Source organism: Otolemur garnettii, unplaced genomic scaffold (genome assembly GCF_000181295.1).
Source record: "Otolemur garnettii isolate 467f Iridium unplaced genomic scaffold, OtoGar3 scaffold00133, whole genome shotgun sequence".
NCBI classification, from domain to species: Eukaryota; Metazoa; Chordata; class Mammalia; order Primates; family Galagidae; genus Otolemur; species Otolemur garnettii.
The window spans coordinates 2648919-2661436 of NW_003852528.1; the positions used below are offsets into that span (position 1 = coordinate 2648919).

General features: G+C 55.3%; 1 protein-coding gene across 1 annotated transcript; it reads left to right on the plus strand.

The window, feature by feature from the left end:
* Nucleotides 1–2310: 2310 nt before the first annotated feature.
* On the plus strand, nt 2311–8931 carry ERFE (erythroferrone). The gene is made up of 8 exons (XM_012810432.1): nt 2311–2505; nt 4654–4776; nt 5475–5577; nt 6505–6776; nt 6849–6957; nt 7035–7125; nt 7734–7812; nt 8833–8931. Exons 1-8 carry the CDS (start codon nt 2311–2313, stop codon nt 8929–8931), a joined length of 1071 nt encoding a protein of 356 aa, XP_012665886.1.
* Nucleotides 8932–12518: the final 3587 nt, after the last annotated feature.

The following is a 12518-nucleotide window of genomic DNA, read 5'->3' on the forward strand; positions in this document are numbered from 1 at the left end:
AAAAAAAAAAACACAAAAATGTGATTCTTGGCAGAATGGCAAACAATACCACCAGTATCTACATTCTTGCTTTTAATCAGGAGAAAATCAGCTGAGAGTCCCTCTGGATGGAAGCGGCCTGAGATGGCTTGAGTGCCTGCCCCAGTACATGCAGCCCCCACAGGAACTGAGTAATGTTATCTGAGTTGAATTGAATCTGTGGGTTCCTCAGAGTTATTGACTTCAAGTTGTGGGGACCAAATAGGGACATGGTTTTGTTTGGTGGCTCCACAATGACCATGGGCCAATCCCAAGGTCTGAACCTCAGTTTCCTCACCTGTACAATGGGGATAATGATTTGAGAACTGGATGACGTCATGAGCTTAGCCAGCTCTTTAAACAGCAAAGGCTGCTGGCATGTCCATCTGGAGGCCACATATCAAGCTGACTTCAGGCGCCTGCTGTTCCGAGGGTGAAGGAGTTTTTATTCCCATGATTTCATCCACAAGAGCCCTTCCTTTAGAGGAGAGAGGAGTGGCAACAGCTTGACTCCACTAGGCTGCTGGGAAGCTGGGCCCAGGCTGTGACATGAGGGCCCAGGAATGAGGATTAGATTTCAGGCAGGAGTGAGGGCACAGGGGGGAGGCTTCCAGATCTGTCTATCCTTCCACCCTAATTCTCCACCTAAGCCCAGAGGCCAGACCTGCTTCTGAACCGTAGCAGGAGGGGTGCCTCTTTATCTACACAATTCTTTGCTAGGCCCCGACCTCCTTGAGTGGACACTATTTTGCAATGTGACCTTGGAAACACACAGGGCCCCCACCTGAAGGCCCCCTGCCCTCTTAGCTCTGTACCCATCCCAGGCTGTGACATCACCTTGGGATAGTGTTACAGGAGGCTGCACCAGCACCAGAACCAATTTGATTTGGGCCCTCTGACAGGACCTATGACATCACTAGGATTGTTCATTGTTTGGGAAAATAACTTTTTCACATAGCAACGGCTCCTGTGCCCAGCACTGGCCTCATGAACTGAGGCCCCCTACTGTGAACTGGAATGATGTCACAAGAACATCTTTGTATCATGTCCCCCAAATCAGGTACCTTATCCCCCATGTCCCTGGAACACTGCCCACCTCAAGCCACAGCTCCAGCCAGGCCCGGCAGAGAGCCCTGCGTCTGTGGGCAACCTTCCTGGCAGGGAAAGGACAGGGCTATGTTTTCTCCCATAACCTTCAAACTCATCATGTTTCATACCAACTAGAGTAGGAAGAACCCTAATGGGCAAAATGTGTGGCTGGGAAAATATAACTATGCCCAGTGGTACATGCCGAGAGGGCCTGCAGCAGCCTGCGCCAGCTCTGCCCGTGAGCTGTGTGTCCCTGAGAGAGCTGCCTGACTCTCTGGGCTTGTCAGTGGGGCCTGTGGAAAATCAATGAGGTGCTGGGTGTGGGCCTGCTTTTCCAGAAGCAAGAAATTGCACCTTCTGGAAACAGGAACCCCTCTCTACCAACAGACTGCAGGTGCCAGCAAAGAGAACACCCTACACTGGGTATCTTGTGGTCCACAGATAAAGTCCCCTCTAAATAAGTGGTAATTGGATACAGGTTTAACCATTAACACCGATGCACCTGCTCCAGTGTGTCAATGTCATGTTTAAGCATTCAAACATACCATGACAAAGTTGCACACACTACCTTCATCACAGCTCACAGCAACCTCAAACTCCTGGGCTCAAACAATCCTCTTGCCTCAGCCTCCCAAGTAGCCGGGACTACAAGCGCCCATCATGACACCTGGATAGGTATTTTTCTGTATTTTGTAGAGACAAGTTCTCACCCTTGCTCAGGCTTATCTCAAACTTACGAGCTCGAGCAATCCACCCGCCTCATCCTCCCAGAGTGCTAACACAATTAAAATTTTTTTAAAAAAGCAGTGGAAAAGTCCAAGGGTCCCGGGCTGGGAACAGGTGCCCGCTGCCCTTGAAGCAGAAACGCTGGACAGCGCCCAGGGAGGGGCCTCAGAACCGGAATAGGAGTGGAGAGGGCTGGACCACAGGGGCTGCTCAGGGCCCCGGAGCAAGCACTCTGGGCGCTCCCACCCCATCCCCCCGCACTCCTCTCCTACCCGCACTCCATCTCCACGTCTCCTCCCCACGAGGGCTCCACTGTCGTGCACACCCCTCAGCTTCAGCGCGCGCGGGAGCCGGGAGGGGGCGCTGGGCGGAGACGCGCCGCCTCCGGGTACGGCGGGGGATTCAAGAGCGTTATAAGGCGCGGACCCGAGACTCCCGAGACTCCGCGCTCCGAGCTCCGAGGGACCGACCGCCCTCATGGCCTCAGCCCGCCGCCTCAACAGAGCCTGCCTACTGCTTGTCTACACGGGCCTACTGGCCATCGCCGCGGGCCTGGACCTCCTGGACTCCGCTGCGCCCACGGGGAGCAGCGCCCGCGAGGAGCCGCCGCCCGGAAACGAGCTGCCGGTGGACCACGGGGACAGCCGCACCGGGCCTGCCGGCCAGCCGCCGGTAAGGCGTTCGGATCGCTCCAGGGACCCCCGGCCACGCCTCCCCTGGGGCGTGGGTCTCGCTTGCTTTGGGCAGGGACGAGGCTGGCCTTCCTCCATTACTCGCCCTCTGCAGAGCCGGTCGCTGCAAAGTGCAGCCTTGACCTTGGCTTTTGGGTTTTTTGGCTTAAAGCAAAATTCTACCATGCCAGCAAAAAAAAAAAAAAAAAAAAAAAGTTGGGAAGTAAGTCTAAATAATTTGATTGTATGAAGTTGGGAAGAATGTATCTGAAAAAGTATAAGCAAAGCACTTCACTCCCCCAACCCTTGTGGTGCAGTCCCGGTTGGGTCTGAGGGAAGGGGGCCTTCACCGGGAGAGTGACAACCTGAGCCTGTGGCTTTTTGTCAAGGTATCTTTAGCTGTGCCCAGTTCTTTCCCATGGCCTTGTGGCCTTGGAGGCTGACATGCTGAGCACAGAGAGCGTCAGGCTGGGGAGGGTCTGGCCACAGGCCTGGGAGGGGGAGGATGAGGAGGTGCTTCAGAGGGGCCCTTTGGTCAGGGGGGAGATGGCTGCTCCTGGAGGACTGTTTGGGTTTCATTTATTGTGAAGATACTCAAGGGCAGAACAGAAGGAAGAGGTCACAGGGCCTCTGGCCAGGGATAGCCCAGAATTCATCTATAAAGGATGAGATGGCTGCCAGCCTGGGGATACCCCAGAGTCCTCTGTCCCGTCCTCAACACCCCCAGCTGCTTGCCATGGACTGAAGGTAGTCATGCCACCCCCCAACCTGGTGGCAAGGCAGCCAGCTGTCAGGGCACAGTCTCTGGGAGGCAGAGAGTGGGCTCAGATGCTTCCAGGTGGAGTTTTAGCCTTGGACCTTGCCCCCAGGATCCAAGGCTCCTTTCTGAGAAGTTGGTTGGCCAGGGTGGCTGCCCAGTACCCACAAACACTGCATTAGACCCATCCCTTGGGACTCCAGACAGACCTGGTCCACCTGTTTGAGCTTGTACCTAAACCGTACTGAAGTCCAAAGTCCACCTTAGGTTCAGCTGGCAGGGTCAGCTTGGCATGCCCATCCTAGCCTGTGTCCTCATGCCTCAGTTTTCCACTGAGGGCACCGTGTGGCCACGAGGTGAGACATCCCATCCTGGTGTCCACTTGGGCCAAGCAAGGTGTGCAGAGGCGCTAGGTGAGGAGGAGGCCCCTGGGCCTTTCTCTGTCCACCCCGAGGCTCCTCTTGCATGGAAGATCCCAGCTTCCTACTACAGCACCATCCCCTATGCATTGCCGGCCAGTTCTCAAAAGCTGGCCCTGGGTCCTCATAGAGCAGTGACTTGGCAGCCAGGTCAGTCTCTGATAAAAGGGCCTGGACAGCTCTAAATCCCAGGTCCTACCATCAGCCACTGGAGTTGGTGCCCATGACCTCATCTAAGCCCTATTGGGCCAGTTTCCTTCCCAGCTGACAGCCTTTGCCTGGAGCCCACACCGCCTGAGGCTCCCTGCCCAAAGAGCCTGGAATTTTCCTCCCAAAACTTTGCTTAGTGTCAGGATTTATCAGAATGTGGCACACATAGAACTGTCCTTGGTTGGGCCAGTGTCTCAGATGTGCTGAGGAAGTGAGTGTCCTGTGCAGAGGGCTTGAGTCCTGACATCTCCCCTGCTGCCTCTATCCTGCCTAGACTACACTTTTAGGTGGCCCCAAGGGTACACTGCCTCCTTAGAACTTCTAACCATGGGGAATAGACAGGAGGGTTGGCTGGTAGTTGGGGTCTCCCCTAATCACAGTTGGCTTCCCTGAGCACTTATGGGTGCTCCAGTGATAAGAGCCTCCTGGGAGGGCAGTGTGATCATTCCGTTTACCTCAAGGAATAAAGCTGGACAGGGCTTGGCAGCCCTCTGATGCCAGGTGCTTACCTACTGCAGAGCTCTGTGCCCTGTCTTCCCTCATCTGCATCCTGGGGCCACTTCCCAATAAGTGCAAAGTCCAGGCCATGGTGGGCCAGGAGGAGAGTGGGCAGGGACTGTCCTGCCTTTAAGGGCATATTGGCAACAAGGCCTGGGGCCCCAGGGTGTGAAGCAGTCCTGCACAGTCACCTCCTGCAAAGCGTCCTACCTCCTGGCAAGAGCTGGGTGAGAAGAACTGACCCCCCAGCCTGGCTGTGTTGCAGGGGCCTCTCCCAGACCAAGTTCATAGCATCGACCCACGGGATGCCTGGATGCTTTTCATCAGGCAGAGCAACAAGGGTGTCAATGGCAAGAGGAGGGGCAGGACCAAGGCCAAGAAACTGAAGGTGAGTAGGGGTTCCCTAGCACATGCCCCATGTGAGTGGAGGTCTCCACCTCCTGGTCCCTCACCTGTGCCCACTTATAGCCACTGACTGTTCCCACCAGCACACTGTCTTATGCCTCAGTGGGAGGGGGCCAGAGAACACAGAGAAAGCACTAGGCCAGGACCCAGGAGCCCCCTTGGGCCCACCATTTACCCCACATCCCTAGAATGCCAAGCAGCCCCGAGTTTCCCTCTTTCCTCCCTCTTCCATTTCAGGCAGTGAGAGCCTTGCCCAGTAACTATGGCTCACACTGGAGAGCCTGCAGGTGGCTGCAATGACACAACAGTCCAGTTCCTAGTGATGTGGGTATAGGGGCCCTGACAGCTGCTGTGTTCCCGCTCTCCCTTACCTTGAAGGGTCAGTCCTGATGGCTAACTCCTGCTTTGAGCCCCAAAAGGATCCCATACAGGGTGTCAGACTGGCAGGGTCCAGCCATCCCCACACGCCTGGCACAACCCAGTTCTCACGCTTACATGTGCACTAGGCTTTCACTGAATTTGAAGCTCCAAGGCAGACCTCTACCTGGAGGTTAGGGCCTCAGGACCCAGCTGGCCAGGTGCTGTCCTGCCTGCCTCTGAGTGACAACAGTTTGCAGAGGGTTTGCCCATGGTTCCCTGCCTGCTTCCTTGAGTGTCCTCACTGCTAAGATTTCCTTCCAGTTTGGCCTGCCAGGGCCCCCTGGGCCTCCTGGCCCCCAGGGCCCCCCAGGCCCCATCATCCCACCTGAGGCTCTACTGAAGGAGTTCCGGCTGCTGCTGAAAGGTAGGGTGCACAGAGTTGGGCATAGCAAGGCCAGGGGGGCAGGGGGACAGTAGCCCAGATGGGGCTGACCCAGCTAAGGAGTCACCTCTCTGTGCCGTGCCAGGCTGAAGGACAGTGGAGCTGGTCTGGGTCCAGCCCCTCCCCTGCGCATATCTGCCAAGGGTCATGGGCAGAGGTAAGAGGGTCACAGTGAGGAGAAGAAAGTGGAATCAGCTGCTCAGTGCTCATTAGCTGTTGGGGACAGTCCCACACCCAACCTGGGAGTCATTGAGTCCAGTGAAAGTCGGATATCAGAATGGCCAGTGGCACAGGCCGGGTGGTAAGGCAGGAGGATGGTGGACCAGGGCAACACAGGGTGGGGCCTGCCTGGCACCCACAATCACCACCTGGTCCGGCTGGGACAGCCTCAGCTGGAGGCAGCAGAAGGGAGGCCCAGAGTGTATTAGGCTGTCTGCAGGGGATGTGTCTGCACTGGGGCCAGCAGCTGACAAATGGCTCACATTATAATTACTAGTGATTTTATTAGGAAGAGCTACTGAGAGCTGTTTTCCCCTTTGAATTCAACTTCCCGCTCATTTAAACATAGTCATCTCAGGGCTGAAGAGTCTCATTATTTCCAGCTACAGTAGCTATTGACACCCAGCTTCTTTCTAAAACCTGTGGGTAGGATAGAGAGGTGAGGCTGGAGTACCAGGGCCCTGGGTGTACATCTGTCCCGAGCTTCCAGGTAGCAAAAGAATGCAAGGAAAGCGAAGCAGCTGCAGGACCATGTAGCAACGTTTCTGAGGCCCTGGAGGCTAAGGGGTGTCCTCCTTGACCCCTACCCTGGTGGCTGTCCCGTTTGCCTGGCTTCTGCCGGTTCAGGGCTGAACTGCGTGGGTGGGGTAGTCCCTTGAAGGCAGCCACATCTGGCCCGCTCTGTGCCAGGCGCAGTGCGGCAGCGCCAGCGCCAGCGCGAGGAGCTGGAGCCCTGCAGCGTCAGCGGGCTGGCACCCTCGAGCCTGGTCTCAGGCCCCGCGACCGCCGGGGACGACGACCAAGATGACGACGAGGAGGCGGACAGCATGCTGGCGCTGCTGGCTGCGCACTTGGCCCCGGGCCAGCGGGCGCCACGCGTGGAGGCCGCCTTCCACTGTCGCCTGCGCCGGGACGCGTCGGTGGCACGGCGCGCGCTGCAGGAGCTCGGCGTGTACTACTTGGTGAGTGCGGGCCCGGGTGACCAGGACGGGAGGGGCGGCCGGGACGGCGGTGACTGTCCCTGCTTCCCTCAGCCTGATGCTGACGGCGCCTTCCACCGGGGCCTGGGCCTGAACCTGACCAGCGGCCAGTACACGGCGCCGGTGACCGGCTTCTATGCGCTTGCCGCCACGCTGCACGTGGGTGAGCCCCGCGGTCGGGTTGCCGGGGGAGGAGGGGGTCTGTCTGTCCCGCCCCTGACCACGCCCCCCGTCCCGCAGCGCTCGCGGAGCAGCCGAGGCGAGGGCCACCGCGCCCCCGTGACCGCCTGCGCGTGCTCATCTGCATCCAGTCCCGGTGCCAGCGCAACGTGTGAGTGGCCTCAGCTGGACCCACACCCCAGCCGCTTGGCCCCCTGAGCTCGGGGTTCCGGGCATCCCCGTCCAGTCCATCCTCACCACCACAGTGGCATGGGTAACCATGCCTCTCCTGTCCTCCCACCTCAGGCCTTCCATTCACAGCGGAGACTATTAAAAACCTCTGTCCGCAGGCTGGGCAACATAGGGAGACCCGTCTCTACAGAAAATAGGAAAAGTTGGCAGGTGTGGTCCTGCGCCTGTAGTCCCAGCTACTCAGCAGCCCGGGAGTTCCAGGTTGCAGTGAGCTGTGATTATCACTTCACTCTAGCCTGGAAGACAGAGTGACACTCTCTTATAAAGTCAGTCCTGCTGCCATTGCCCTTGCCTCCAGCTGCAGCAGCCAATGTCCTTTTCCTATCAGAGCCAGGACTTTGCTGCTCGATGAGGCCCTGTGTCTTTCTTCCCCTTGGGGGCGGGGCTCAGACACCACCTCCTGAGAAGACTGGCAGGACCAGGCGCTGGGGTGATGTGGTGTTGGTGGCTGGCATGAGTAAGTTAGAGTTGTGGGTGAAGTTGACAGGATCTTGGGTATCAGGCTGACCCTTTCTGTCTCGGCAACAGCTCCCTGGAAGCTGTCCTGGGCATGGAGAGCAGCAGCGAGCTCTTCACCATCTCAGTGAATGGCATCCTCTATCTGCAGGTGTGTGGGGCAGGCTTGGGCAGGGAGGAGCAACACCTGGCACAGCCACAGGGTGGGTCAGGTGCTCTGGATCTCTGGGCAGCCCAGGGAGGCTCTGGGACAAGCCAAAGCATCATGCACCCTGGTCTGGACAGAACCAGGCTTCAAGTCCAGCTCTCCTTCCTCCAGACCCCTGCTTGCCCCTGGGGATACTCACCCTCCAGAGCAGCCACTCCCCTCTGCAGCCTCCAGTTTCCAAACATCCTGGACATTGCATACTGAGGCTGGGTTAGGGTTAGGGTTAGGCCAGCTCTCTGCCCACACTGATGACACCTGGGACCACATCAACTGTGGGAAGCCAGAGATGTAGTTACTTCCTGCATACAACTGTAAGTGACCATCTCTTTTTAGCACTGTGGAGATTTGGGCAAGTGTTCAGAGAAATTGATACAAAGGTGAGATTTACTTTAAAAATAAAGAAATGAAGTGCAGGTGTGTGGAATATAGCTCCTATTTAATTCCCACTGAGCTCTGGGGAAGGTGGTGGTGTTATTCCCCCAGTTTGCCCGTGCAGCAGAGCCAGGGCTAGGGGCCAGGCTGTCCAGCTAAAGTCAGCTCTGCGATTGCCAAATGGCATTTGGAGGCCTGGCATGGGGAACCACAGAGCATGGCTGGTGAACTCAAATGGTCCATGCTCCACCTGGGTCTTGTCAAGATCCACTGCTCTCACAGATGGCTCTGTCAGGTGACTACGGGCCAGGACTGTGGGGCAAGGCCTGCCCTCCCACCTGTCTCAGAGCCCTTATAGGCTCCAGAAAAGCCCTGAAGCAGAAGAGCTGTTGGGACTCTTGCAGCCCATTCTGGCCTAAGCAAGGCCTCGCCCTTCACACACAGCCTGTAAGGAGCTAGGGAGAAGCACTTGAAGAGGGGCTGGGTTAAGTCCAGAGCCTGCCATCCCTTGCTCTGCAATCCTGGGCAGGCTGTCAGAGGCCTGCTGGTGCACAGAGCAAGCCGGCACCTGACAGGCATCCTTGACTGCAGATGGGGCAGTACACCTCTGTCTTCCTGGACAACGCCAGTGGCTCCTCTCTCACGGTGCGCAGCGGCTCCCACTTCAGTGCTGTCCTCCTGGGCGTGTGAGTAGCCACCACAGGCCCTTCCTTTCGCCAAGCAAATGAAGCAGAGTCTGAACAATGTTTAGATGGTGTCAGAGTGGCAGTTGCCACATGCAGGAGGTGGCCCACCTACAAATCTGCCCACATGGCCACTGTAGTTCAGCACAGAGACAGCCACTACAGGCAGGCCTGTGGAGGTGACATGCAAGCTGTTGGTCCCAGAACCAGGGCTGATCTTGGGCTGCCATCCTTTAAAGGGGGAAATGTCCTGCTGTACTGTTATCCTGGAGATGGTCAGCGTGCCTGGGATCACTTGCTTTATCCCTAGCTGCAGACCTGGGCTGTTGGGCAGCTTGTCCAGATGGCCTCAGCTTTGTTCCTATGGCCTAAACCCCACCTTTCTTCAGATTTTCATGGACAGTAGGGAGCTGCTACCTGGGGAAGGATCAGCCTGTGCAGGGCTATGGGGCTGCCAATGGAAAGTGAGCTGTGTATCCACACTACTTAGTGGGAATGCAGGCCACCAGAGCCAACAGCTCTTATCTCCACCTGGGCTCCCTGGTTCTGTGCCTGCTCCTGCCCCACTGTGCTTCTACTGCTGGTGCTCAGGGCACTGCTTGGCTTGCAGTGACCACAGAACCCATGACTCCTGCTGTGGGCCTCAGCACAGCAGCCTTGGGGGCCAGAAGCACACTGGGAGGACAGTGGATCTAGGCCCAACTTCTATGAGCTGTTTGAACTTCTAAAGCATGCAAGATCACCACGCCAAGTTCCTCACCGATGGCCTTTCCAGATGGGAACCATGTTCTTTCCCTCTACAAATCTGTTCACAGCAAAGGCCCCTTTCACCCTCCCCAGAGGCCAACAGGGTCCCTTTCCTCATCCCCTCTGAGACTCTGACTCACCAAACAAAAGATCTAGAGTGTCTTTGCAGATTAGAGATAGCCAGTCTTGCTGACCCATCATCTGATAGCCGACTGCTCCTGCAGCATGAATGGCCTGGCTGGGCCCAGCGGCTCTAGGATGCTCCTCTAAAGAAACGTGCCTACTTGGGTGCAGTGTGGCTCTAAGCTCAATGCTGACAGTGGCCTTGGGAAGGCTGGTGCCAAGCCTGCCACACTTCTGTGGCAGTGATGAGCACAGAGGAGGGCAGCCGGTTCCTGTGAGAAGACACAGGGCTGTCCTCCTGCAGCTTGTTTAAATGTGGCCTCCCACACTTATCCAGAGTAGGTAGCAGAAAGGGCAAGGACCTTAGCAGCTACCTCCAGTGGCCCCCCCACTCCACCCAGAGACCTAAAGCCACAGGACCTCTGGGGAGTCAAGGTGCTCAGGCCTGGGAGTAGAGGCAGTGCCCAGTCACCTTAACCTTCTAGCTGGTCTTCAGATGAGGTAACCACAGCCAGGCCTGAATGACTGACAGAAGCCCAGGTGCTATCCCCCCAAGCACAGTAATATATACAAACTGGCCACTTTGTGCCCTTGAGCAGGCCTGGCCCGATTCTCAGTAGGACTTGTATCCACCCTACCAGGAAGTGCTGGGCTGGCCTGAGTGCTGCATCCCCAAGAGGTCTGATAAGGGCGCTGTGTAACTACACCCTTCTCTGGATTTCATTTGTATCCAGGGGGCACATATTTTAGAGAATTTATCTTTTACCCTTGAAAGTCACATATGCACATCTCTTTCATTTTCTCAGCATAAGGGTGTTATACAGCAGTCTGCTGAAGTATTTATTATGTAATGTAGCCAGATGGAATGCATTTATATAGCTTACTTTGTGGAGTGGTTTGAATACTTAAGAACCTCTGACACAATTTGTTAAGAACAAAGGGCAAGACTTAAGAGATTGATGGTGTGTTCTTTGGAGCCTCTGATCGTCAAAGAAATGTTTCTCAGAATCAATCTCCTGGGGGAGCACATTGAAGTGAACTGCCATGTCTGAGCTAGGGGTGCTTATCTCCTACAAGAGATGAAATCTTACTCATTCTGCCTAGTTCACAAAGCACAGTGAGGAGTGACCTCTGGAAGGCCAGGTGGAGAGATGGCCTCCTGCCTCCAGGTCGGGTGACCCCACTGAAGGTATGGGAGTGGGCTTTGCTAGGGAAGCCACAGTGCCATGCCTCTCCCAGACTGGGGACAGTGGCCCTTACAGACTGATGCCTAGTTTGCTGTAAGAAGGTATTTACCAAATAAATTGTTATTTCTTGATTCTGAGGTGCTGAAGTTTTCTTCCATGATGCTATACTGTGATGTCCCAGTCCTCAAATAGAATGGGAACCTGTGAGGATACTCCCTAGGGAAGGGGCAGCCCCAGTACCTCTTTGATCAGTTTTTATTTACAGCTTCCACGACACAGACCCTCAGAAGGTTTCCATGAAACATTCGCCACTGAGGTCTGTATAGCACTAAGGAGTGCCCTGGGTGATAAGACTGTATGTGTGGATGGGAGCCAGTGGACGTTACCAGACATATCTGAAAAGGCACATTTTAAGAATCTTACATCATCCTGAACCAAACTTTTAAATAAAAGGATCTAAGAGCTGTTTTACTGAAAAATAATTATGGTAATTGTGACCTGTTTTGTAACTATGGATACAAACAAGTGCTTAGAAGTATTTTAAAGTATGTTCCTCTGACTGGGCCAGGCATGCACCCTTTTTTCCTTTTACCCTCTCTCTCAGAGGCCCCTCTGAGGGGTCAAGTAGAGGTCAGCTGCAGCCTAGCATGGTGCCAACTGCTCACAGCTCCTGATACAGGAGGCTGAGTTTCAGAGGCTCTGCTGAGCACCAGACTGCTCACACCAGTATGGTGCACCTTTGCACTGAGGGGATCCAGACTGGAGACATATTAAACCCAGTACTCCAGCGTCTGCCTGCAAGATGGCGCCTATCTCCAGTAGCATCAGAGGAACAACTCCTACATGCTTTCTCAGAGGGTCTGATGGGGCACACAGCCTCATGGTAACCTTGTGTGGGGTTTATTTCCCAGCTAACCCTGGGCTTGTGCTAGGTAGAGTTTGCAACACCTTTTGTATGGAAAACTGGAAGAGTCAACGGGTTGCAAAAGCCCTGGTGCTGGTCCCAGCCTTGTTTCTAACCAATTGTCACCTTGCTCTCCTCATTTAAAAATGCCACTTTCCAAACCAGGGTCTTTTTTTTTTTTTTTTTAAGAAATAGAGTCTCAGTTTATTGCCCTTGGTAGAGTGCCATAGTGTCATAGCTCACAGCAACCTCCAACTCCTGGGCTTAGGGGATTCTCTTGCCTCAGCCTCCCAAGTAGCTGGGACTACAGGCGCCCACCACAACACTCGGCTATTTTTTGTTGCAGTTTGGCCAGGGCCGGGTTCAAACCTAACCACCCCTGGTATATGAGCTGGTGCCCTACTCACTTAGCCACAGGCACCACCCCCAAACCAGGGTCTTGATGAGGGTGAAAGAGCACATGTTAAGATGGCTGTGAACTCCAAATCATTACATGACCTGTAGCTTGCAGGTCAATGTGAGCCAGTCCAAGATGCCACTAATGGTTTTAACAAAGACAGACCCAGAGCACTTTCAAAAGCAAACACAACCTCTGAAGGGTTAAGAGTGGCTCAAAAATAACTCAAAAGACTA

Excerpts from the sequence above, each read along its gene's own strand:
- ERFE (XM_012810432.1), top strand. The coding sequence starts at position 2,311 with ATGGCCTCAGCCCGCCGCCTCAACAGAGCCTGCCTACTGCTTGTCTAC. Across the intron at positions 6,777-6,848 it reads AGCTCGGCGTGTACTACTTG|CCTGATGCTGACGGCGCCTT; the intron begins GTGAGTGCGGGC and ends TGCTTCCCTCAG. Across the intron at positions 7,126-7,733 it reads TCCCGGTGCCAGCGCAACGT|CTCCCTGGAAGCTGTCCTGG; the intron begins GTGAGTGGCCTC and ends TCTCGGCAACAG.